Genomic DNA, 27,869 nt, shown 5'->3' with positions numbered 1-27,869 from the left:
TATTAATGTCTTATTTCAGAAGTTTTTTTAAAGGAAGTAATAACAAATAAATATTTTAAATACCCTTTTAACTTTTAAAATGTATAACTGCTCGTGTGACGTGTGACCGCTCGCGTCGTCTTAGTACTTAATACCTTCGCTCTACTATAAGATTACTAAAAAAAATACAAAATTTTCAAATATAAAAAGAGAGTGATATCAACATCTTCACACAAATTGTTTTTTCAAAAAGTTTTTTTTTCAAAAAGTTTTTTCATAAAAAACTACGTGACCCTTGTCGGGCCCAAAAAACAAAAAATCTTTTTTTTTCCTTTGTTTTTCTTTGTTATCTTTATTTATTTATTTATTTATTTTATTTATCTATTTATTTTATTTTTTTAAAATAAACATTTAAGGGAGACGACATCAATTTGTATTTTAGTTAAAGGTACCGTCTTAGGATGGGCGTTGTAGGGTCCTAACACCTTCCCTACGCGTAATTAACTCCCGTACCCCAAACTCTGTTTTCGTAGACCTTACTCCTTTTTATGGTATTCCATAGTTTCCTATAATAATATGGTGGCCACTCCAAACCTCTTTTTTTAAATTTTATTTTTGGTTCGTCATCCCATCGCGATTTCGGTTGTGACAGATAGTGTCGCAATCAAAATCGCGACAGGACGACGAACCAAAAATTAAAATTTTGAAAAAAGTGTTTGGAGTCACCACCATGGTTATTATAAGAAACTATGGAAAACCATAAAAAAGAGCAAGGTCTACGAAAAACCAAATTTTGGGTCCTGGAGTCGATTATGCGTGGGGAAGGTATTAGAACCCCACAACGTCCTTCCTAAGACGGTACCTTTAATTAAATGTGTAAAAGTTATGTACTTTTTTCAAAATATTTAATTTTCCCCAAATATATTAATAAAAGAATGTACAAAAAACAACAAAACTATTTTTTTGATTTTTTGGGCCCGACGAGGATTAATCATTGCTCCTATGTATCTCCATGTGAATGGAGAATCAGGGTTACGTAGTTCTTTTTGAAAAATCTATTTGGAAAATTATTTGAAAATGATTTAATTTGTTTTATAATTTTGAAAATCTTTTTATTTAAATGTTAGTATTATTTTAAAATTGGTGTCATGCGACGCGAGCGGCTGGATAGACACTTCAAATAAATTCTTTTTTTTCTAATCTTATTTTTTTTATTTTTTAATCATTTACAAATTTTTAATATTTTTTTAAAGTTATTTTAAAGTAGTTGTGGATATCATTGCGACTTAAGCAACCAAATAGATACATAAGAGTAAACAAAGAAAGCTAATTTTTATTTTTAGATCATTTGTATATATTTTTAGAAAAAAAAGAAAAGTCTAAATTGGATGTCATGCGACGCGAGCAACCAGACAGACAATAAAGGGGAAAAAATCTTTTTTATGATTAAAAAAAAAGAATGAAAATTGAAAAGAACTAAATCAAAAGATGAAAGAATTGAGAGTGACATATCTTAAAAAAATTTCAATATCTCCTCACCTTTTCTCTTTTCTTTTTTTTTGCTTCCTTTTCTAATATTTTTGTGTTTGTTTTTCCAATAGAGATAACGATGAGAGGTGTCTATGTGGGTGGTAATGAGAGAAAGAGAGAGAGTGTAGAGAATGTTTTCTTCTTCTTTTTTTGTTCTACCTCCTCCCATATGTTTTTTTTAAAGAGAGATGAAGAATGATGCGTGTATGTGGAAGTGGTGATGGGAAAGAATTAGAGAAGTGTAAAAAAATTTTTTTTCTTTCCTGATAGAGTGCATATTTATACTCATACCTTGCAATATCAATGCAATCTCAGCCTTAATTGTAATAAACAATATAAGGAAGGAATTGGTTATGATAATAGCACAGTATGGGAATCAAATCGCAACAAATCAGAGCACAAAATCAATCAAGATCAACAATATTGATTCCAACCGTCAACAAATCAGAGAACAAAATAAATCCCAATTAGTAATATTGATTCTTACCATTTGAAGAGATATTGCTTCTAATCATTACAATCATATCACTACTTTCTCTTTTAAAAACAAAGGGTATAAAATATTTGAGTTGTTGGGCTCATGAAAAGGAATGTGATAATTAATAACAAATTGGACTTTTCCTTCTTTTTTCTCTTTTTTTTTTCCTTTTTCATCTCTCTTTTTTCTTTTCTTTTTTTCTAAAATTAAAGTTTTGAAGAAAATTTTGTTTCACATTATTTTTTATTTTTCATTAACTAAAACTTTTATTTTTATGTTTTATTTTTTGAAAATAAATTTATTCACCCGGACGAAATTGGGTATTGACAGGTGCCCCTTTTTACTTAGATTTTATTAGATAATATGAAAATTAGACATTTTCATATTATCGTAATAAAAGATAAGTAAAGATAAAAACATTAATTTCGTTCGGGTTTCAAAGGAAGATAAATTTGAAAACAAATTTGACCATACCAAGTAGAGGATCTCGATTTGATACACTAATTCTTTTTGTTTTGTTTTTATTTATTGAAAAAACCAAATTAGACCAATCCCGAGGAGATGGTCTAGATCTAAAGGATTCGGCGACCATTATCATGTAGAGGGCCCCAATCCTAAAAAAAAATCTTTTGTAACTTTGACTTTTTGAAAAAGAGATTAGACTAATCCCGAGGAGAAGGTCTATTCAAAAGATTTAGTGACCATTACCATGTAATGGGTCACGATCTGACAAAAGAAATCAATGACTAGTGCCTCGTAGAGGGTCTCGATGTGACATAAGAAATCAATGACCATTGCCTCGCAGAGGGTCTTGATGTATAAAAGGAGAACCTTGAATTTTGCTCTTGAAGTGGACAAACACCGCATGAATGCTTAACATTTGTGAGACTTAAAAAAATGTCATTGCTGACTTTTTTTTTTTTTGAAATGATTTTCAATGATTTTGTGGAGTATGATGGATGATTTGATGTGATGATGCATGACATGTTATTATTTTCTTTTTGAACCTATATGATGATGCATACATGGATGCGTGAATGCATGGATGAAATTTTCTTTTTTTTTCATTTTCATTTTTCCTTTATTTTAATTTGAGAGCAAGGAAAACTAAGTTCAGAGGTTAGAAAAAAAATTGTGAGGCCAAACAAAACTGGGTTTAGGCGCCAATGTGAAAACTAGGCTTGGGAGCTAGTATGCAAACTGGGCTTGTGGGACAGTGTGGAAATTGGGCTTGGGGGCTAGTGTTAAAACTGGGCTTGGGGACCAGTGTGGGAACTAGGCTTGGGGGCCGGTGGAAACTAGGCTTAGGGTATATTGGTCATTCATATGAATGAAGAGGACCATAAATTTGAGAAACATCATAGAAACAAAATTGTGTATTTTTTTTCCTCTAAAACGAAAGGATTCAATAATCATTCATATGAGTGAAGAGGGTTTTGATTGGAAAGGTGGAAACTATTTTATTCTAAAAGATGAATGATTCATGTATGCATGACTTGGTATGATGTATGAATCTTTCTTTTTGCATTTTTTTGAAAACAAATTTGAATTGATTCCCATTTCATTGTTAATTCGATTTCATGGAATCCTTCAACTTTTTTTTTTTACTTTTTCAAATCATTTCTTTGGTCTAATCAGTTTACTAACAAATAATTTTTTTAATCATTTCTTTTGAAACACTATTTGAATGACATGCATGAAATTTCCAAGGGATTGAAAAAGTTTGGATGAGGTGATGAAGATTAACTAGGTAGTTGCCCCAATTTAAATTGGTTTTAGGGCACTAAATGTGTTTGGGCTTTCCCTAGTTATTGATGGTATGAAAGAAATGATGGGGACTTCAAACATTTGCCCCTTGTGTGAGAGCCTAGGATGGTCTTAGGGTACAAAAGTGTGTTTGGCTTTTCCTAATGAGGAGATTAAAAATGACGGGGTCTTCACAAGTTGCCCCTAATGTGATCACAATCTTCAATGAAAATAAATGCCCCAATTTAGATTGAATGATGAGAATATATGAATTACAAACAAAGTGATTGCCCTAGTTTGGGTGTGAGATTGATAAAGATGGACTATGTTAAGGTTGATCAAAGTTTAGGCTTAGAGCGGAGGATACTGTATGAGAAAAAATGGAATTTCATGAAGAATGAATTGAAAGGGGACAACCCAAATTTAACCAGATTGCTTGATTACCTGTGCTGATTTTGGAGCTTTGAAAACATGTCAACCAAACATAAACTTACGCAGTGTTTAAAAGAAAATCTTTGAACACACTTTTTCAATCTTTTTTTTATAACTCTTTTTAGAACAAACCTATTAGCAAATAAAAATTTTCCTCTAAATTAAAACATTCGAAAGATAACAACCAATCTTTGATCTGTGTGGACTTTATTAGGCTTGTATTATGGCCAAGGCTAGGGGTATGGAAGTAAATGATAGTAAAGGCCCAAACAAGTGATGTGAGGATTGTTTCAACAAGGATCTTTGAATAATGTTTCATTCAGAATTTGTTTGACTTCTTCTTGTTCACTTTTTTTTTCTTTTTATATTTTGACCTTTTGTTCTCATTCTTCAAACTTTTGCTTTTTTTTCTATTTAACCATATAATTTCTTTCTTTTTCTTTTTTCTTTTTTTGATATTTTTGTATTGGTGAACTACCAGTCGGATGAAACAAATGCAAACATTATGTCAACCCTTAGTGTGAGGGTAACCCTTATTTAGGATAATTTGGAAGAAATTTGTTGAAAGGCTCAAATTGGGTAGCAAAAGATAATTACTTCTATTTTTTTTTTTGGATAATGAAACAAGGCCACACATCATTTTAAATCATGGTTGCTTTTTTTTGAACAAAAACTTTAATTCAGAGGACAATTATCTAGTTCATGTGACAGGATGTCCCTTGTTTTGTTCTTTTTTTTTATATTTTTTTGTCTTATTTTTGCCTAGACTGTCCATCAGAGTTTTCAACCTAACTAATTATTCTTCATTTTTTTTGTATTCAGAGAGTTTCTTGTAATCATTTTTAAGGTATGTGTCCCCTTTATGATAATTTTCCATGGAAAAGAAAACAAGGTTTATGGTGGAAGAGAGATGGAAAAGAAGATGGATTTGAGCAATTTCATGTATGCAGGATTAGATGGGTATTTTAAAAGAAATGATAACAAACAAAATTTTCTTATTAAATCCACTGATTTAACCAAAGAATGTTTTATTATTTTTCTCATTTATCATAAGAAAGATTCCAATAATTTGGTGATAAGAAAAATGGGGAACAATTTGAACTTATTATAGTGCAAATTTTTTGTTTTTGTTTTTTTCTAAATTTTATGCTGATGCATGCTATGTGTTTGAATGGGGATGAAATGCATGCTTATTCTTTAAAAGGTATTTTTTTCTTTTTTTTATAATGGTGTGAGGGTAAAGGACGCACGTAGTTTCTCTTTAGTGATCTACTAAGACCCAAATAACTTCACAGCCAATTGGGTAGGTCCTTCAGTTTGCAACTACACAGGTGTGTACTGTGCTCCCTCAGTTGATGATCCTAAAGAGAGAGTTGTGGCTGGCATTGACCTTAACTTTGGAGACATAGCAGGGTTCCTACCCGATGAAATAGGCCTTCTGTCAGACCTTGCACTCCTTCACATTAGCAACAATCGCTTCTGTGGCATTCTCCCAATGTCCTTAACCAACCTCACTCTACTCTATGAGCTTGATATTAGCAGCAACAGGTTTGTCGGTCCCTTTCCTTTGGTCGTGCTTTCCCTTCCCATGCTCGCCTACCTTGACCTCCGCTACAATGAGAATAGTGTTTGATGACAGAAGGAACTGTTTGCCAGAGAAGCCACTGCAGAGGAGCCAAAAGGAATGCAGTGCCATACTTGAACACCCAGTTGATTGCTCTGAGCTTTGCTGTGTTGTTGGGAGCAATGTCTCTGCTGGTTCAGTGGCTGTTCCACCTGCTGCTGTTCCCTCAGCAATGCCTGTATCTGCTCCTCTTCTTGCACCAAGCCACCCTTAAGCAAAGTGTTTGTATTGATATGAATAGGAAAAATAAAAGTCCAAATTTGAGTTAGGAAGTGATCTTGTAGATATAAAGTGGTGTGCTAAATGTGTCTGTATTCTATTGTGTCATGCGTCTTATTCCTTGTAAAGTGTTTCATTTGACAGGAAGTGGGCGAGTTCATAGATATCTCTCGTTTTGTGGATATGCTAGCTTCAAAGGAGACCAATCTTTTTTCTGGAACAACACTTTTCCTTCATCCTATTTTAGAAAATCGTGGTTCTCTCATGAAAAAACAGATTAACAGATTATTACATTCGATTAGATCCGATCTTAGTACCTACAAATTTTGTGATGTCACTACTTTAGCATGTTGTTTTGTTTTTGCAATAAAATTGACAGTTTCATGTATATTTTTTATTCTCAATGCATATGTTACAACATACTAGGAAAGTCACATGATCCTCTACGTATAGTAAATTTTCAGTGTCATTGTTGTTGGACATTCTCAAGTACTCAATTCCAAATACAACCATGTTTCTTCAATGTGCACCTAATCATCCACACGATCACTCGAACCATTCTACCTATTACATCATTTCCTACTTGAAAATACTTGTCATTAAAACAGTGTTCATCCATAATACATAAGAAATGAAAGCCGTAGTTCTATTCGTGACTCTGGCTTAATTGCATACACTTGGGGAAACACAGGTCCTTTTTATTTACAAGTGAGGCAAATCAGCAACAAAGAAATAACACAGGCAAAATTGTTTAATATCATTTAATCATTCTCGTCAACCATGTTCTATCAGTTTAAGGTTGCCCAGATAACCTTTTAGTCATTTGTCAAATATATTTTGGTAGCTTTGAACCATCATAAAGCATGATTAATCAATAAAAAAACATCATTATTAAAATATTGCATTAAAATTTCAAAAATTATCTAAACTTGTCAATACAACCTATCTAAACTTCTAATATTTCTTTTCTTACCTTCTGTTTCACTGCAACTATCATACTTTCTCCTTTTTTTTTCACAATCCTTCTGCCATAACCTCTTTTCCAGTTGTCATCTCACTTAGACCATAATTTTTTCACCACGGTTAGTTTATCACCATTTTGTGTTCAATTTTTGTGTTTATTGTTCTATCTTCGGTGGAAAAGAGGAATGACAAACTTCATTTGAACCTCTTAGTTAAATTTGGGTTAAATTGAAGATTTACCTATTTTCGTGCTATCATAGTTTTTATTTAAATGTACACAACCGTGCGTCGGAAAACAAACTTGTTGGAACTAACGGAGAATAAAGAGATTAACCAAAAGCACAGAATAGAAGTCAAAAGAACATCATATTGAATTTCTAATGTACAACGTTATTGATACATAAACATTGAAAGAAAGAAAAAAAAAAACTAAAATTATACCAATGATGCATGATACAATTGTGAGAAGTATCGTATTTCAGTCTTGTACTGAAGTAGCAATTTTACGTACGCAATAAGGATTCTATCCCAACCTGCGAAACAAAAGGAGAAAAGTTTGTCAAATGCAAACTTCAAAGTTAAGATGTAATCATGCTAGTGACTACCATTGGACTATAATAGGTAAGGCAACGAGTAGAAAACTAAGAAATAATAGCTAGTTTAAAAAAAATACTCGTTTTAACAAAAAGAATGAGAAAAAAGTTATTTTCATGCTTTGAAAAGGAAAATATAGTAATGTTCATTTCATTTCAAAATCATGTACAGGAGCCATATTCATAGCATATGGAATGAGGAGGAAACATCAAACAACAGAATTGCTAAGATGTACCATTTTCTTGCATCAGAATTATATAAGACAAAAGTAAATGTACATCTTGGATAGCACTAAGCATATTACCAAAATTATGCAGTTGGGTAGTGTGAGTTGATCCTATTGATATGAACAATGGAAACCTCTTCAGGCAGGTGGAAGAGGGCGACGGCATGTTGGGCACTCCATCTTTATATCCATCCATCTTTGCAAACAACCAGAGTGGAAGAAATGATCACAAGGTGTCACCTGTGGAAGAGTTAGTGCATTAGACTTGTGGTATGTTCAGATTGTAAAGATTGATTTCAATAGACAAAGGTAACACATTCACATGCCATGCAATCATTGGATCGTGGAGAAAGATCAATGGCTGTCATGCATATAACACAGTCAGTGGAGTGATTTGTATCTTGAGTAAACCTCCTATAGTAGCAGTATTTCTCAGGTAGAAACTGCAAATGACAAAGATAAAGTCAGATGCGAGCCAATATTATAGGACAAAATTATCAAAAATAGATAATAGAGCCACACGTATTTGAAGGATATCTAGCAAATCCTTCAAACAGTCAAAGGCACATCAGTTATAAGTAAATAAAATAACTTCAGTCAAGAAAAAGAGTTGGATGAAATCAAATGAGTAAAAGTGGATAAAGAGAATCGAGACAGATGGGTCCAACCTGACGAGGAATGAACCACATAGACCCAAAATAGTGCTGAAGCAAGAGAATTGCAGCTTGAAGTCCAACAAATATAGCCAAACAAACACACCAGCTATGATCTGGTTCTATACGCAAGAAGTTGTTAGGACAACCAAAAATATATAATGGGATTGCTAGCCGAGTAACAGTTATGCCTAATATGTAATGAGGATGCAATGGCTTGCGTGAGTCACGAACAACATTGGTGATTATCTGAGGTATCCAAAAGGAGTATACAAGAAGAAGAATAAGTCTCAAATGATTGAGGAATTCATACATGAGCAGTATGCCTCCCAGTAGGATCCCATCTGCCAAAGAAGTTAAACAGTTAGGCTAGAACTGAGTCTCACTTCTTCAAACAAGGAAATCCTTGCACCAGTTGAAGTAACTGGAAATATATTAAAGAAGTTATCCGTCATGCTTGAACAATAGAGTGGAATGAGACATTTTCGGATATGCATTCTAAGAATACATGACATGGGGACCCAAATGAAAATATAACCAATAAAGTACGAAAATCATAGATGACAAAAACAGCAACTTGAGATTAATAAGACAGAAAATATAAAATTGGAAGACTTGAGAGATCCCTCTTATGATCTTCGATTTATAATATGATTGAAAACTGATACAATGAGAAGATGAAAGATCAAAAGACTGACCTAGGAGCCTAGGTACAGAATTAAGTACAACTCATAGGTACAGTAGGTAGTAATTCCCAACACAGCATAACTTGCATTTACTTATCCTATGGAACAAATGACTCCAGGGCATATCATAGTGACTAGATAACGAAAACAGGTAGCCAAAGAAACTTAAATTAAATGTGTACATACAGAATCGGCTGTATAAAACTGATAGTTCACGCCTCATTGCCTCCCAACCTTCACCATTGCTCAAAGGCCTACTTGCCTTCCAGATGGCAAGGAGATATCTCATCTCAAATATTGAGAATACCACAAACTTGAAAAATGCAGCAGTTGCAAAAGCATTGAACAAGGATTCTGCATGGCAGGTAGGTAGTAAGTAACAACAATTATTCATAAGACAAGCTTAAATAAATAAAATAATCATCCACTCGTCACATCTATTATACCAACGATAATGATATACTACAACCAAATTGAACACAAATACAATTAAAATCTTCTCTTCTGGTTACATCAAGAGTCAACCTTCAAAAGCTATGATGTATTCCAAACTAACCAGAATCTTCAGGCACTACCATGAACCACAGATTTAAAAACTTTTATATAATTATGAGGTGCTCTGAGAATTAGATGTTGTAATTGAACTATATTTTACTGTTCGATTACAAGTCCATTTGGTTTGAAGGTCCAAGGAGGTAGTGCAAGCATAGACAGGTTTTGTGCATCCAATCACCATTAGGTTTATTCCCAAGCTTGATATGCATTTTTTGTGGGACTTGCACCAGTGTTTGAGTACGTAGTGAGTGGGGGATACTGACACCAATGTGGCAATGTGTATTCACACTGGCCATACAATGCAGTTCTATGGCAAACTCGCGGAAAACAAAATTAAGCACAGAGAAAAATATTTAATGACCTCTTCAAATTAAAAAGGATCCTTTGATATTTTATGAATCCCCATAATTGGTACTCAAAACTCTACAAGGATACTAGAGATTTTAAGATGACAGATAAAGAACTGTTTGTAGAGCAATCTAAATTGATTATATGAAAGTCCTTAGCACTTATTTGGAAAACTTACCAACACTACAAGAAAATGCTTCATTAGTAACCAATTTTAGTGACCAAAAATTATTAGTTAATATAATTACTAATTTAGATACAAGTTTACAAAGTAAAAAAAATCTTTGGTTACTAAAATAGTTATTATTATGAATAAAAAATTATAATTGGTCACTAAATTGGTTTTTAAAATTAGTTACCATAGTTTTGGCTACTAAAGAAAATTAGTCACTAAAAATTAGCTACCTAAGTTTTGGCTACCAAAATAACTTAGTTACTAAATTGCTCTTTAATTAATTAATGACAAATTTAGTGGCCAATTATAATATTTTATTTATATTAGTGACTATTTTAGTAACCAATAAATTTTAATTTTGTAAATTGGTATCTAAATTGGTCACTATAATAACTAACAATTTTTAGTCACTAAAATCGATTACTAATAAGACATTTTCTTGTAGTACAACTAGTATTCCAGCAGTCAAATGTATAAGGCAAAGATAAGCATCTACTATAGCTTGCTGACCAATCGTTAATATTTGTTGGTTGGTATTTTAAGGTTGTGAAGGGAATAGAGAAAATGTGTAGATAGTAGAGTGTGAAAGTTGTAGTTGGAAGAAGTATGTAGTTGTAGTAGTGAGAGTGGTGTGTTAGATGTGATCTTAGTTCTTGGCATTCATCAAATGATTGAGTACATGGGTATTTATAGACCTATAGAGTATTCTAGAAAGTGCTAGCCACAACTTGTGTGGAATTTTCTAGATTTTGCCTATGTAGAATGTTCTTGATATTTTTCTTCATATCTTAGGCTTTTCTACTTTGTTCTAGAACTTTCATTACATTTCAATACTTTTGTCTTATGATTTTCTAGATTCTTCTAGAATTTGCATTACACTTTAATACTCCTCCTTGACGCAAATTCGGTAACTCCAAGCATAGTGCGTAGTAGTTCAAATCTTGGTCTTGGTAAGGCCTTTGTGAAGATATCTGCAATTTGATCTTCTGTCGGGCAGTACTCAAGTCGTATCTTCATATTTGTTTCCGCTTCTCTGATGAAGTGGTATTTAATTGCTATATGTTTTGTTCTGCTGTGATGCACAGGATTCTTTGTCATTGCAATGGTTGATTTATTGTCACAATTAATTGTAGTAGGGCCACTTTGTTTTTCTCCCATATCTTTAAGTATTCTTCGAAGCCATATAGCCTGACTTGTTGCTTCAGCGGCTGCCACATATTCTGCTTCAGCGGTTGATTGTGCAACTGTGGCTTGCTTCTTTGACGCCCAAGAGAATATCCCCGATCCAAGTGAGAAAGCATAGCCTGAGGTGCTTTTCATGTCGTCCACTGACCCTGCCCAATCACTATCAGTATAACCAAGCAATGTTGGATTGCCTGTGGATTTGTACCATATACCATACTCTTTGGTTCCTTGTAGATATCTTAAAATTCTTTTGCCTACGCCAAGATGTATTTGGCTTGGGTTTTGCATGAATCTTGATAAGAGACTTGTAGCAAACATGATATCTGGTCGTGTAGCCATCAGATAAAGTAGACTTCCGACTAGACTCCTGTATCGAGATGCATCAGCTTCTGGTGCGCCATCCACCTTTTGTAGTTTCTCATTCGTCACTAGTGGTGTGCTTACAGGTTTGCACCCGTACATCTTAAATTTCTTTAGCAAATCTTCTGTATATTTCTTTTGTGAGATGAATATTCCATCATCTCTTTGACTTACCTCTATGCCGAGGAAATAACTCATCAAGCCAAGATCAGTCATCTCAAAGGTCTTCATCATATCTTCTTTAAACTCCATCAACATCTTTGTGTTGGTTCCAGTATAAATAAGATCATCTACATATAGAGAGAGTAAAAGAGTATGCTGACCTTGTGTCTTGATGTAAAGTGTAGGCTCACTCTTGCTCCTCCTGAATCCTTGATTAGTGAAATATTGATCGATTCTGCTGTACCATGCACGAGGAGCTTGTTTCAGGCCATATAAAGCTTTCTTCAATCTCAACACTTTGCCTTCTTGGCCTTTAACCACAAATCCTGGTGGTTGCTCTATATAGATCTCTTCTTCAAGAACACCATTGAGGAATGCAGACTTGACGTCTAATTGGTAGATGCTCCATCCTTTTTGTGCTGCAAGGGCTATTAGAGTTCTTATTGTGTCTAGTCGAGCAACTGGAGCAAATGTCTCATTGTAGTCTACTCCAGATTGTTGTGAATAACCCTTAGCTACCAACCTTGCCTTGTGTTTGTGTATGGTACCATCAGGGTTTAACTTTGTCTTGAAGACCCACTTAACTCCGATGATATCTTTATCTTTTGGACAATCTGCTAGCTCCCAAGTGTTGTTTTTCTCTATTGTCTTTATCTCTTCTTTCATTGCCTTGACCCATTCTTCTTGTTTTGCGGCCTCTTCAAAGGTTCCAGGCTCTAGTATAGCCAAGTTGCAAGATTCATAGATGTCTGTTAGAGATCTGATTCGTCTCGGAGTGGATTCAGGCGATGATTCTTCTTGATCTTGAATTGATGTTGGAGTTGCAGGAGATTCTGGAGTTATAATGGTATCTTGATCATTATCTTCTTGGCTTGTACTTGGTTGATTGTTGGGCATGTATATTGTCTTCCTTTCAATTTGTTCCTCTTCCCAGTTCCAAGTAGCGCTTTCATCTACTTCAATGTCTCTACTGATAGTTAGCTTCTTTGTTTGAAGATTATAGACTCTATAGCCTTTGGATTGTGTACTATATCCCAAGAAGATGCCTCGTACGGTCTTGTCTTCTAGTTTGTGTCTCTTTTGGTCTGGAACATGAATATAGCAAACAGATCCAAATACTCTTAGATGTTTAGCTGATGGTTTCTTACCGCTCCAGGCTTCGATTGGAGTTTTGTCTTGGACTGCTTTAGTAGGACATCTATTGAGTAGGTAGACAGCAGTGTAGACTGCTTCTGCCCAAAATGTATTTGGTAGTCCTTTCTCCTTCAGCATTGATCTCGCCATCTCCATGACTGTGCGATTCTTTCTCTCCGAAACACCATTTTGTTGTGGGGTATATGCGACTGTAAGTTGTCGTTCTATGCCTTCATCTTCACAGAATTTGTCAAACTCACGAGATGTGTACTCCTTTCCACGATCACTTCTAAGTACTTTTATCTGTTTTCCACTTTGTTTCTCGACAAGAGCCTTAAATTTCTTGAATATTCCAAAGACTTCTGACTTTGCCTTTAAGAAATAGACCCATGTCATTCTAGAAAAGTCATCAATGAAGAGGATGAAGTACCTGTTGTTGTGATGTGAAGGCGTCCTCATTGGTCCACAAACATCGGTGTGGATTAATTCTAGTAAGTCTTTTGCTCTCCATGCTTTGTCTGTTGAGAATGGCAATCGGTGTTGCTTGCCGAGAAGACATCCTTCGCATGATTCATTGTTCTCCTTCAAGTAAGGAAGATCCCTCATCATGTTTTTCTGATATAGAAGCTTTAAGGCATGTGTGTTGAAGTGGCCAAATCTTCTATGCCAAAGCCATGAGTCATCAACTTCCGCCTTCATGGCAATATTAGTTCCAGGTTTGAAGCTTATGGGAAAGCTTCTATTTCTCTTCTCCATTTTTACTTCACCAATTTCTAACCTTCTATTGTCATAAATTTTGCATGTATCTTTCTCAAAGTGAAGAGAATACCCATTCTCCATCATTTGGCCAATACTTAAAAGATTTTCTTTAAGATTGGGAACTAGTAAAACATCCTTGATGAATTTCGTACCTTTCTTTGTCTCCACCATGACAGTTCCTTTGCCTTGAGACTCCACTGTGGCGCCATTTCCAAGTCGAACTTTGACATTGATAGATTTATCAATGTCTTTGAAGATGCTTTGATCTTTGGCCATGTGATTGCTGCATCCACTGTCCAAGTACCAGTTTCCTTCTCCACTATGAGATTCTTGATTAGCATAGAATAAACGTTGCTCCTGATTATGTTCTTCAGCAAAGTTTGCTTGATGCTTATTTTTATTACTACAATACTTCTCCACGTGACCAGGCTTCTTGCAATAATGACATATTGGCTTCCCACGATGCCAACAGTCTTTTTCTGCATGACTTGACTTATTGCAAATGCCACACGGAGGATATTTATCTTTCTTGCTTCCAGAGAAATTTCTAGAATCTTTGCTTCTAGAATATTCTTCAATATTTTTCTTTTCTTCTTCTTCTCTCCTTTTGGGTTGTAATTTGAGCTTTGATTGGAAGGCATTTTCGACTGAATTTGTATCAGCACGATTATTTAATCTTGCTTCGTGCGCTCCAAGGAGACCAACTAATTTACTTATCGATAGAGAAGATGGATCCGAGGAAGTTTCTATGGAAGCTACTATGGAATCATATTTCTCTGTGAGAGTGATAAGAATTTTTTCTACCACTCTTTTTTCCTTAATTTCTTTTCCATATAACTTCATTTTATTCACTATTTCTTTTATTCTTCCATAGTATTCTTCAATGGTCTCAGATTCCTTCATTTTGATGGTCTCAAATTCTCTTCTTAGATAGTGTAGTTTAACGGAGCGTACCTGTTCATTGCCTTCAAATTCTTCTTCCAGAATATCCCATGCCCTTTTTGCAGTTTCGGCATCCATGATCCTCCTGGCGATAGTTTCTCCCACAGCTTGTTGAAGAACAAACAATGCTTGGGCATCCTTTTGTTCAGAATCTTCTAGCTTTTTTCGTTCCTCCTCAGATAGAGTCTCAATATTATCTGGTTTTGTATAACCAGATTGAACAATATCCCACAATTTTTGTGAGATAAAATATGTCTTTAGTTTGAGTTTCCAGAGGTCAAAATTTTCACCGGTAAAAACTGGTAGGGGGACTGAAGAAAAGTGAACAATGTTAGAAGCCATAGGTTAAGAGAAAAAAAACTCTCTTATTTTGGAAGTATAGAAGGAAGGTTTTGAAAGTAATAGAGTAATTTTTCTACGCCCAATAAATGATCGAACGTAGCTCTGGTACCACTGTTGGTTGGTATTTTAAGGTTGTGAAGGGAATAGAGAAAATGTGTAGATAGTAGAGTGTGAAAGTTGTAGTTGGAAGAAGTATGTAGTTGTAGTAGTGAGAGTGGTGTGTTAGATGTGATCTTAGTTCTTGGCATTCATCAAATGATTGAGTACATGGGTATTTATAGACCTATAGAGTATTCTAGAAAGTGCTAGCCACAACTTGTGTGGAATGTTCTAGATTTTGCCTATGTAGAATGTTCTTGATATTTTTCTTCATATCTTAGGCTTTTCTACTTTGTTCTAGAACTTTCATTACATTTCAATACTTTTGTCTTATGATTTTCTAGATTCTTCTAGAATTTGCATTACACTTTAATAATATTGAAACCTTAGCAGCCCCCCTGCAAGGGTATACATGAATCATATTCGTTGTAATTTATAATGAAACCCTGTCCAGTAGAATCTTCACTAAATCTATAACACGAAGTTTCAAATAAAATTTTGAAGCAATTTCTTACCGATTGGGTGTTGCTATGCTCCATTTGCCGAATTAAAAGAAGAACTTGCAAAAATGAGATCTTGTACAAGTACATTAAGGAAATAACACAGCAATGCAAAATAAAAGAGTTTAGAGATGAAAAAAAATGAAAATATACAATAACAGACAATAACAAAGTGGTAAAGTAGAAAGGAAGTTGACGACTGAAGGATACAAAAGTAACCATTAAGGTATAGTTCACTGCTTTATTATAGTAGACTTCAATGTTGATAGAAGTTGCATTTAACTGTAAAGGCGAGAAGCAGTCCCCATCATCGTCCACAGACGGACTCTCCATTAACCCTACTAGCTGAAAAGAATCACGCTCCCCTTCTATAATAAAGCATAAAACACCTTGGTAAATCATATGATAAAAAACAATATTTTCAACCGTAGTAAAATTGCACTCAATGAACTTTGAAAAAAGCGAGCCATAATTCATCTTAATATTCTTCTGCATTCATAATCAATATTCGGTAATAATCAGCAATTGTGATATTATTAAATTAAATGTGCTCAGAAGTTTCCCATCGACATTACACCATGGTTACTCAAGCCAATGTTTTAAATCCCGGATAGTGGTGCATAGCAGACTGTTCCAAAATGCTATAACGGGATAACACAGCAGGATAACCGTTATTTTTAATTTATTCTATAGTATACACACTGCTTATTAATAACAAATAACAGTCAAAAGTCATAGGTGTCAAAAACAAAACATACAAGCAAAAACCAACAAAAGTCAAAGACCAGTGTCCTAGATTGTTACATCTGCAGATTTCAATTTTAGAAATTAAAATCCCAAAAAGTAGCTGTCCAGAAAAGTCATAATGTCTCTGTTCTAAGGAATTTTGTGTAATCAAAACATAGCATCACTGTAGTGCCTGCTATAGCTGCTATTCAACATGCAATTCGATCTGGTACAACCACTACACAAAATTGTTCCACTACAGCAGCCTCTTTAGCGGGCAGGAGCCATTCTACATAGCTACACCGCAGTAGCAGCTATATAGCATACTTTTTAAAACCCTGATCAAGTTTCAAACTTTTATCTGAATATGTCATTTTATTAGAAACAAGAGAGAGAATACGACGAGAGAGAATAGCCCATCTGTCAACACAAGATAATAAAGAACTAAAGGAAGCCCACAGTCAGAAGAGACCTTCAATGTTTGTGCATATCTGACTGAAAAGAATCCTTTACAAAATGGGAAGAACATCAAAAGGTAGGCTAAAGTCAACCTTGTCATGCAGCCAGTTTAAAGATATGTGTGTATCCTAAAAGTTCCCACAATTTGTGACAACTAGATTCACCCATGAAATGGAAATAATAGTAATGCTTCATTTGATCTTTTTAAGACCTTTTCTTTTCCTTGATTTCGTTTATTCTTATCACCTATATCTTCCAAAACATTGTATTACATTAAATCCTACAAAATTAATCCCCGCACAAATTAAAACCATAAAGCTTCTCACGCAAGGTTCAAATGGTAATGTGAGAACCAGTGAAAAAAAGATTCTGTATATGTATGCTAAATAATAGAGAACCCTAGAGCAGTGACACAAAGACAGAGTAAAATTGAAATTAAAAAATAAAACTGGAAAATTCGAGTGATATATAGCACTGTATATCAGCATCTTGAACCAATTTTGTATCTGTATTTTTATTTTAAATTTGAAATTCAAATAAATATTGTAGGAGATTAGGGTAGTTAAGATCAAAATTAGATTATCCTAAACTACTTTATCAATATCATTAGTGTTTGTGCATCCAAAGTAGAATCAGAATCACTTTTGAAAGAAGTTTTAGAATGATTTTGAAGGATTGGTTCAAGAAGTTCAACAAGAGGAAAATAATACTGTAGACAGCGATCCAAATGAGTATGTTGGTAGTTAGGTGAGGGGATTTATAGAAACTCATGATAATTTTGGTTTTGGAGATGTAAATGAAGAAGGAGAGAGCATAGTCTATTCTTCATGTTGCAATGTCATTCGATTTCAAGATTATGTACACTTGTTTTAGAAAGTACGAGGAACTTGTACCAACTTAGAAGTGTGGAATCTCAAGGTTACAAAAGGATTTCCTTTTGGTAAGGACCTTTGGTGATAGAGCTCGCAAGAATTGAAAGGTGGTCCAAGGAAATCTTACAACAAAATAGAGTCTTCATCATTGATATTTGTTTTAAAATCCATGAATAGAAAACCCAATAAGTTTCAAATACAAGAATCATGTGGTGGCAAGGTGATAAACTTGTGACTTTTGAAGTAATTATTGGAAGGAAGGAGGTAATTAAGAATCACAAGGTCGTGCTTAACCTCACTGGAAATGAGACGTCTAAGAAAGTTAAGAAGGTTGATAATGAACCTTAATCTGTGGTTGAGTGAAAATGTTCAAGAAAAGGCAAGAAACAAAACAGGTTGTTTTTTAAGACCTTACACAGGGAAATAACACTGAAAATTGGAAGATTAGAAATATATAGGTTAACTAATCATTCAAAACTAGTTGGCAAAAGAAAAGCTAATTTGCTGTCTTAAAACTAATTACAGAAAACAATTCTTAATAAACCTGTACAAAAACGGAATAAGGAAAGAAATATCTAATGTTAAAACATCAAATCTTAGTGAATTTTGGGGGAAAGGCAGATAAAATATAACCTTTAACGTATCTATTGAAAAAGCAAAACAAAAAGGAACAACGAATATTCATCCGCTGAAAGAACTCAAGTACCATGCTTTGACAATGACAGGCGTGAAACCTGTGCAGCTATTTCTACATTGCAATGTTTCTCCATTCCGTGCAATGGAGCTGCAATAAGGGTAAAACATAAGCATAGAAAGTTAGAGGTACTATGAAAAAAACCATCAAGGTTGGTGGGAGGGGGATCTCTTCAAAGTATACAGGTGAAGTAGATAAATTACAGTGCTTTCTTCTCCACATCTTTTGTCGCGAAGATTCTTGGAATACTTGAGATGAGAAAACTCCAAGCTGTATTCAGAAAGCCATGTATAGCAATTAAGTAGTCATAAAGCTCATTATACTCCCAAAAGTAACAAAGATGATCATTTCTACATGACAATCATAGATGCCAGCACTTAACTCCTCAAATGGTGTTAGGAATCCTGATGATATTATCTTATCTTAGAGAGAAACAAAGAGATGTAGTACAGAAATATTATCCTCTTTATTACTAAAGTATGGTATACAAATGAGTCCTCATTTCTCAAAAGGAACAAACCCTGTTACAAAGGGTTTATTTATACCTTCTCTCCTAACTGTCTTAACAGAAATAACAGACACAATAATATCTGTTCGAACCCCTATCATATATTACTGAACTTTCTTTCTCCTTTTATATACTACCAGAGCTTTTGGGTCAGGTCATGGCTGACCCTCATCCTCTTTTCGGTTATGTAACTTATGCTGACATCCCAGTCTTACTCAACATGATTTTGAGATATATCAAGGGATTATAACATTGAGAAATTTTTATATACACAGTTTTAACATTTAAAACTACAAGAATGCAGTTATTGTTTATTCCTTGTAGTTTTTGTCCACCCCAGCATATAGACATGACTTAGGATTGTAATTCTAATACACATAAAAAATTCCTTTCTTTATAACAGATGAACTTGTGATGTCAAATAAAATCAAACCCATGAAAAGGCCAAGACAAATTTGGATCATACCATCCTTAAATTTCAGGAGTCTATTAAATGTCAACTATACAGAATAATAAACATTTTCAAGTGAAAAAAAAAAAAAAAGACCCGGTACCAGATGATATGGATTTGATAAAATATAGTCTCCCTCCGGATTTAGTCCCCCATCTTTACCACTACAATAAGAAAATAACAAAGAAACTATTCAGCACATTTAAATATTATAGGCTTAGCACCACTATTTGAATTGTAAATTAATTTTGATTAACAAATAAAATACAACTCAACAAATAACACCCTTTAAAAACCTGATTCATGATTAAAGGCTAAACTAGGAAGAAAATAAGTTTTGAAAATTTTAAAAATCATGATAGCTGAGCCAACTTCTCTTCAAATTAACTGGGTAGGCAGACAAAAGTAATGCAAGGTCAAAAAATGAGGTTAAATCAAAAACTATTCCATAATCTCCAACATTAGAAAACAAAATGTGTTATATTTTAAGTTCAGGGTGCTGATAGCTTCTACAAGTCAAAATGGATTTCACAGATTGCATGGAATTGAATTCAAAACTGCCTATAGATAGCTTTGAAATATGAGGCATGTGTCCCAAGTAATACTAATGAAGTACTAAAGCACTAAACAAAAGATGAGTTTTTCTTGATTAATCTATTGTTTCACTATCAGTTCATCACAATCAGTTTTATGCTAAACTGATGTTCTGAAGTTCCAGTGTTTACTGAGTTTTTGACGCAGAATTAGCAACTTTTTACTTAATTACCCATTTTTTCACTATTAAATACCAATTCCCGCTAGCAAATAAACATTACTGTTTTAGCAAGAAAGGAAGGTATAATTTATCAAATAGAAACTTGCAAAATATTATGAATAAATAAATTTAGCCCAGGAAAAAAAAAAGGATCGTAATGCCGTAGATATCTAAACGCAATAAGGTAGCATTATAAATTGAGCTCCGCAACATATTGATATTCACCTGTTGGCTACCATTCGAAGCTGCCTATAAGGCCATATATATACACCTTCTACTCTGATTTGAGCACCACCAACATTGTATTCATTGTCAAATACATCATGGAATATGACTACCCCCTGATAAATAGCATAAAAATAGAAATGATCAGCGAGAATTTCACATGGTTTTAGTACAATACGTAACACTAAATTGCAAATTTTCTTTAGCTAAATTGGGATGGAGTAATGTAACTATCAAGGAAAAACAGAATGAAAAGAGAGTTTTTGATTAATTCTTTAGCATATCAAGAGCACAGAACTTCAAGGAATCTTTGACTCTCTTGATATTTTAGATAATTATTCACAGTATTAACGTAAGTGAATACAATTTAAACACTTGAGGTAAAGAACCTAGAAGCTTCTTCATTAGAAGTTGGTGTTATTTTAAATATACAACAGAACAATCGTGACACTGTATCACATGTGAAGCTGACTTCATTCTGATTCTATTTATTGTAAATAGGGGATTATTAGGATATAATTATCCTAGTATCTCTATAGTAATCAGGAAAAAATATCCTTAGAATCTTCATATTCATTCTGTCGGATTTTATTTCTTTTTTTAAGAGAATGTGATTGCTACAAATAGAAGAGTTGGGAATGTAATTAGAATGATAGTTATTAATAATTAATAATATATTTCTTTATTCCCTCTCATTATTCAAGTCTATCCATATAATTCAACAACTCACCTGCACATAATGTACACCAGTTATCTTTGTTGGCACACTAACTAATTCAATTACAGAATTTCCATTTATTTTTCTGATGTCTGGAAATCTGGTAGAACCATTTGTAGTATCTAAAAACTTCCAAGTCCCTGCATTGAAAGATGATAACATAGACATATCATCACACTGTAACAATACCAGCTTGTAAATTCATTTCAAAACAAATTAGTGAACAATGTTTATTATAAATATGAATTTTAACAAATTAAATAAAAAGTCCTTTTAAAACATTATTAGTCAAAATGTCATAGGTTTAGTTGGTCCATGGGAGCAAAGTTTCTAATTTTATACACAGATGATCTTAGACATTATATTCCGTCCAGTGGTAGTCAACTAAGAATGTTTATGTGCTTAACCAAGAAGTTAAGTTAAGAAGCATAGTCATAGGATTCAATAGCAAGATATGAGACTTCAGTCCCTTATTGAAAGTATGAGATTCTAGTGTGGGGTTTATAAGCCTTGGGCTCTCCAACTAAAATGGCTAGTCTTTTGTGGTTTGGTTCTCCCAAGATTCCTATCACAACAATATTGTTCCTCAATAAAGACAAAGTGATCCACAAAAATCGTAAAACTTGAAGTGATTAAAAAATTCAAGTAGGGATAGAAAAAATTATTTTCCAATCATGTATCCTCCAAATAGACACTCACCTGCAAAAGCTAGCTAATGAGTGGAGGATTCTCTAAACCTTTTTAAGCTCTACTTTGGCTATATGTACAGTTGATATGGGATCTCAACACACATAGGATTGAACACCTAGAGCATGTAAGGGAGGTTATAGAACCAGTCTTTCTTATGCTTAAATATGATTATAGTCCAAATAATATACCCATTTTATGCTTTTCACCCGTATAATTTATTTCTTGTTGTTCTGGTCCGTTTATAATTTTGTTTTATGGTTTCATTCCTCTAACTGCTGAAAGATGACATGTCTATTGGAGAATGTTGAGAATAAAGAAGATAGGGATTGAGATTAATCTCCCTTGTGTATAAACCACACATAGGGTAATCTATTTATAATAGAGAGAGGTACAAGTAAAAAGAGTAACTGAAAATAAAAAGATTAAATAGAAGATATTGTTTGATATTGTGGTTATCAATATCTAACAATATCTTAATAATATCAAACTATATCTAACACTCCCCCTCAAGCTGGAGCATACAAATCGTATGTGCCAAGCTTGTTACAAATATAATCAATTCTAGGCCCCCGTAAAGACTTCGTAAAAATATCTGCTAACTGATCACTTGAGTTAACAAACTCAGTCTTGATGTCTCCAGACATAACCTTTTCCTGAACGAAATGACAATCAATCTCAATGTGTTTAGTCCTCTCATGAAAGACAGGATTAGAGCTAATATGAAGGGCAGCCTGATTGTCACACACAAGTGTCATTTGAGTAATATCTCCAAATTGTAACTCTTCAAGCAATTGCTTGAGCCAAACAAGTTCACAGGCAGCTGAGGCCATAGCTCTATATTCTGCTTCTGCACTAGATCTTGCTACAACACTTTGTTTCTTACTTTTCCACGAGATCAAGTTACCACCAATGGAGACACAATACCCAGATGTAGATCTTCTATCAGAAGGAGATCCTGCCCAATCAGCATCTAAATAGCAAACAACTCTTGTATGGTTATTAGAACCATATAACAATCCTTTTCCATGAGATTTTTTAATATACTTCAAGATGCGAATGACTGCATTCCAATGATCTTCACATGGAGAATTAAGAAATTGGCTTACCACACTGACTGCAAAAGAAATGTCAAGACGAGTAACGGTAAGATAATTCAATTTCCCAACCAATCATCTATACTGCTCAGGATCAGATATAGGCTCCCTCTGATTTGGTAGAAGTTTAGTATTGGGATCCATGGGTGTATCAACAGACTTTGAAATCATCAACCCAGTTTCCTCCAGAATATCCATGGCATACTTTCTTTGAGATATAACAATACCATCATTGGACTGTGCCACCTCAATACCCAAGAAATATCTGAGTTTGCCAAGATCTTTGGTCTGAAAATGGTGACAGATATGTTGTTTCAACTAAGAGATGTCATGGTTGTTACTCCCTGTAAGAACGATGTCATCAACATATACTATCAAGTAAACACATCCAGCACTCGAGTGTTGATAAAAAACAGAATGATTTGTTTCACACCGAGTCATACCAAATTGTTGAACAACATTGCTAAACTTTCCAAACCAGGCCCTAGGAGATTGTTTTAGGCCATATAGTGATTTGCAAAGACGACATACCATCCCAGAAGACTCCCCTTGAGCAACAAACCCAGGAGGTTGCTCCATATAGATTTCCTCTTGCAAATCACCATTGAGGAAAGCATTTTTAACATCCAATTGATAAAGAGGCCATTGTTGAAGAGCAGCCATGGCAATAAATAAATGAACAGAAGCCATCTTTGCCACGGGGGAAAAAGTATCTCCATAATCCAACCCAAAAATTTGAGTATAACCTTTGGCTACAAGACGAGCTTTGAGGCGATCAATAGTACCATCAGGTCCAACTTTGATAGCAAACACCCACCTGCAACCAACAACAGATTTCCCAGACGGCAACGGGACCAGTTCCCAAGTTCCACTATTATGAAGAGCACTTAATTCATTTGTCATGGCCTGACACCAACCAGGATGGGCTAAAGCGTCACGGACAGTTTTCGGAATGGTCACAGAAGAAAGAGAGGAAAGACATGTATAAAAAGGTAATGACAAGCGATGATAACTCAAAGCAATATAATGGGGAGAGGGATTACGGGTAGAACGCATACCTTTTCGGAGGACAATGGGAAGGTCAGACTCGGGTGTCAGAGCCGGAGGAGACAGAGTAGTTGACAATGGAGTGGAGTCACATGGTGGTGGTTGTGATCGATTACGGCGACTATAAACCTGAAGAGGTGGTGGAGGAGCAAGTGACTGTGGAGCAGGTGACTGTGGAGCAGGAACCGAGGGTGAAGAAGACACAGTAAGAGGGTCACAAACAATAGGAACATTAAAGGTATTAGAAGAGTTGTCAGGATTGGATGGAGTCAGAGGTGAAGATTGACTCTTAAAATAAAGGGAGAACTCATTAAAGGTGACATCTGCAGACACAAAATAACGGTTAAGAAAAGGAGAAAAACATTTGTATCCTCTTTGTGATCTTGTAAACCCTAAGAAAACACACTTATGTGATCTAGGAGAAAGCTTGTTAAGACCAGGACTAAAATTATGAACAAAACATGTAGACCCGAAAACTCTTAAAGGTAAGGGATGAAGAGGTTCATGAGGGAATAAAATGGAGTGAGGTATGTTATTCTTTAAAACCGAAGAAGGCATACGATTAATGAGATAACAGGCAGTAAGAATGGCATCACCCTAGAAATGTTCAGGAACCTCGCCATGAATTAAAAGAGTGCGAGTGGTTTCCATAAGATGTCTATTTTTACGTTCAGCTACACCATTTTGTTGAGGGGTATAAGCACAAGAAGTTTGATGCAGAATGCCAATGAGAAGCCATAAATTATTTGAAAGAATGAGAAAGATATTCACGGCCATTATCACTATGCAAAACTCTAATAGAAACACCGAACTGAGTTTTAATTTCATTAAAAAAAGATTGAAAGATATGAAATAATTCCGAACGATGTTTCATTAGAAATAACCAAGTGCATATGGAGTAATCATCAATGAAAGTAACAAAGTATTGAAAACCTAAAGTAGACTTAACGCGACTAGGACCCCAAATGTCAGAGTGAATCAAGGCAAAAGGGGACGAAGCATCACGTGTAACACTACGAGGAAAAGAAGTACGAGTATGCTTGCCTAATTGACACGACTCACAATCCAAACGAGACAACTTGGACAAGGCAGGGACAAGCTGTTGTAACTTGGCAAGGCTTGAATGACCAAACTGAGCATGAATAAGAGAGGGAGACTCCATAATTGCACCAATGTGTGTAGAGGGACGAAGATGATAAAGACCATGAGACTCATATCCTGTGCCAATCACCTGTTTCGAACTCTGATCCTGTAAACAGACAGAATTGTTGGTAAAAGAAACAACACAATCAAGAGAACGAGTTAGGCGACTGATGGACAACAGGTTAAAAGGAGACCCAGGGACATAAAGAACATTATCAATGGTTAAAGAAGGAAAAAGTTTAATAGTGCCAACACCATGAGATGAGACTCTAGAACCATCAGCCAGTGTAACAGAAGGTAAAAGATTAGTAAAGGATAAAGAAGAGAATAAAGATTTGTTACCAGTAATATGATCAATGGCTCCTGAATCAAAAACCCAAGGACCAGGAGAAGAAGATTGAGTCAGACCAACAAAATATGTACCTGTGTGAGCAACAGATGCAGTGGAACTAGAAAACTGTTGATCCTTATAGCATTTGAGAAATTTGTTGTACATAACAAGTATATCAGATGAAACAGAAGAGATTTCAGAACTGAAAGAGGAACTGGAAGACACGCGGCTTCGAATGGCGCGTGAGGGATGATCAAAATTGTATGGTCGCCGGTCGGAACTAACACTCCGGCGACGACAACGGTGGTGGCGACTTCGGCAGTGGCTCTAGCGGCAGCTCCGGCGACAGCTCCAGCGACTACTCTGGCGGCGGCGCCGGCAGTGGCGCCGGCGGCGGTGGTGGTAGAGGCGGAGGCAGCGATAGCGGAAAAAAAAAAGAACCTTAAGCTCTAGATACCATGTTGAGAATAAAGAAGATAGGGATTGAGATTAATCTCCCTTGTGTATAAACCACACATAGGGTAATCTATTTATAATAGAGAGAGGTACAAATAAAAAGAGTAACTGAAAATAAAAAGATTAAATAGAAGATATTGTTTGATATTGTGGTTATCAATATCTAACAATATCCTAATAATATCAAACTATATCTAACAGAGAACAAGGAGGATGTTTCTTAAATAATAATGATTATAATGAATATCTTCTAGGGTTAAATATGTTTTTGGTCCCTCAAGTTTGAGTGAAATTTGGGTTTAGTCCCTCATCAAAACTTTTGACCAATTTAGTCATTCATCTTCCAAAATGCGTGAATTTAGTCCTTTTAACCAAATTTTGTTAAGTTTATCTGACATTTCAAGCGCATTTCATGATAGTATTTAAATTATTTATACTGTTTGACACATTTTTGCTTCAATGTTAACTTAAATACTATCATGAAATGCGCTTGAAACGTCAGATAAACTTAACAAAATTTGGTTAAAAGGACTAAATTCATGCATTTTGAAAGATGGAGGACTAAATTGGTCAAAAGTTTTGATGAGGGACTAATTCCAAATTTCGCTGAAACTTGAGGGACCAAAAACATATTTAACCCTATCTTCTAATATGAGAGGAACTGATATCAGAAGTTTTAGATTTTAGAAATACAAAATCAAATTTTGTATGGACCAAAACCATGGGAAAAGATAATTAAAATGACAAAACAGATATATTATAGGGACTAGAAACATATTGAAGTTTTTTTTATATATATTACACGCGAAAACCATGGGGTTAGTAGATTTCTGGATAGTTAAGGGTAGCTCAATATCATATCTTTAATAGGTTTTGATACCGTCTTGAATTTGAACTAACATAACTCAACCCCAAAGCTAGCTTGAGACACGAGTCTAGACCAAGCATTTATAAATTCTACTCTGGTCATATCTAATAAAGTCAATGTGGGATCTCAAATAGTAGAAACTCAACAGTCAAAAACACAATTATGCAACTAATTACATCAAACATGTGTATAATAAACCAAAACTATACCCCACTGTGGTCAATCTAAACATACATTTGTGTAAGTAAAGAATACCAACCTCTGTAAGTTCCAGTTATGTTCCATTGTGAGAATGGACCTAAGTCACTTTCGTCTTTTCTTGTAAAAACCCACTGAAAGAAGCAACGTCAATACAAGTAAACGAATGTATTTAACACAAGCGTTAAAATATCAATTTATCACTAAAAAGAATGTTTAGTTTTTAATGAGAAACCACGTTGGTTTGTGGACCTGTGGTAAAATGATAGTCCTAGGAGAAATGTTAAGGGGCTTGCAACAACACGCCACAACTAAAATAAATGGCTCATTACAACAAACTACTGTAAAAAAGATCCAATTTGTTTCTCATTTGATGAATCAACATGTTTCATTTATTTCTAAATACAAGTTCAGAAAATGTATACAAAGAATTGAACCGCATCAAGGCATTTACACAATTCTAGACTAGACCATATAGTAAACATAAATCAAGTACCCAAAAGATTTTTTATTGGTTCACCCGAACTCACAAAAAACATTCTCACAGATAGTACATTTTAAGCTCACTTGGGAAAACATCAGTGTAAAGAATTTACAAGCACAAATAACACAATGAATACATTAGTAAATTACTTAAACTTATTGTATGGATCTCATAATTTATTTCAATTTCACTTATTCATATATACTAAATTATTTCTTCATTGCATGCACGAGATATTGAAAGTGGTGTGCCATCTCCGCATGAAATACTATGATCAAGTGGTGGAAGCAAAACACATTAGACTTAGGACTTTTAATGTCTTTTTTTCTTAGATGCTTGAATATTTTGGTACTCTTAATGTTGTCTTTTTTTTTCAAATGCTTGAATTGGTACTTTGGTGTAGTTATGTTATATTGACAACGAATCAATTTAGTTTATCAATTTCTATTTGATAGTGCTA

At 34.5% G+C, this 27,869-nt stretch overlaps 1 protein-coding gene across 1 annotated transcript; it reads right to left on the bottom strand.

The window, feature by feature from the left end:
• Nucleotides 1-7,913: 7,913 nt before the first annotated feature.
• LOC114163431 (transmembrane E3 ubiquitin-protein ligase FLY2-like) lies at nucleotides 7,914-27,663 on the bottom strand. The gene is made up of 16 exons (XM_028047746.1): nucleotides 27,640-27,663; nucleotides 26,987-27,059; nucleotides 21,111-21,238; nucleotides 20,381-20,496; nucleotides 19,505-19,565; nucleotides 18,646-18,712; nucleotides 18,455-18,532; nucleotides 15,902-16,059; nucleotides 15,707-15,766; nucleotides 15,571-15,588; nucleotides 10,657-10,731; nucleotides 9,656-9,701; nucleotides 9,317-9,532; nucleotides 8,460-8,788; nucleotides 8,118-8,234; nucleotides 7,914-8,031 (listed from the first exon to the last, which is right to left on the bottom strand). The coding sequence occupies exons 1-16, from the start codon at nucleotides 27,661-27,663 to the stop codon at nucleotides 7,930-7,932; spliced, it is 1,668 nt and encodes a 555-aa protein (XP_027903547.1). The 3' UTR covers nucleotides 7,914-7,929.
• Nucleotides 27,664-27,869: the final 206 nt, after the last annotated feature.

This window comes from Vigna unguiculata, chromosome 9 (genome assembly GCF_004118075.2).
Source record: "Vigna unguiculata cultivar IT97K-499-35 chromosome 9, ASM411807v1, whole genome shotgun sequence".
In the NCBI taxonomy this organism is placed as follows: Eukaryota; Viridiplantae; Streptophyta; class Magnoliopsida; order Fabales; family Fabaceae; genus Vigna; species Vigna unguiculata.
This window is presented reverse-complemented; position numbering and strand designations above follow the sequence as displayed.

Coding starts and splice junctions, on each gene's coding strand:
- LOC114163431 (XM_028047746.1), bottom strand. CDS start 27,663: ATGGCACACCACTTTCAATATCTC. Junction 27,060..27,639: donor CACACCACTTTCAATATCTC/GTGCATGCAATG, acceptor TGCTTCTTTCAG/TGGGTTTTTACAAGAAAAGA. Junction 8,032..8,117: donor CACGATCCAATGATTGCATG/GCATGTGAATGT, acceptor ACTCTTCCACAG/GTGACACCTTGTGATCATTT.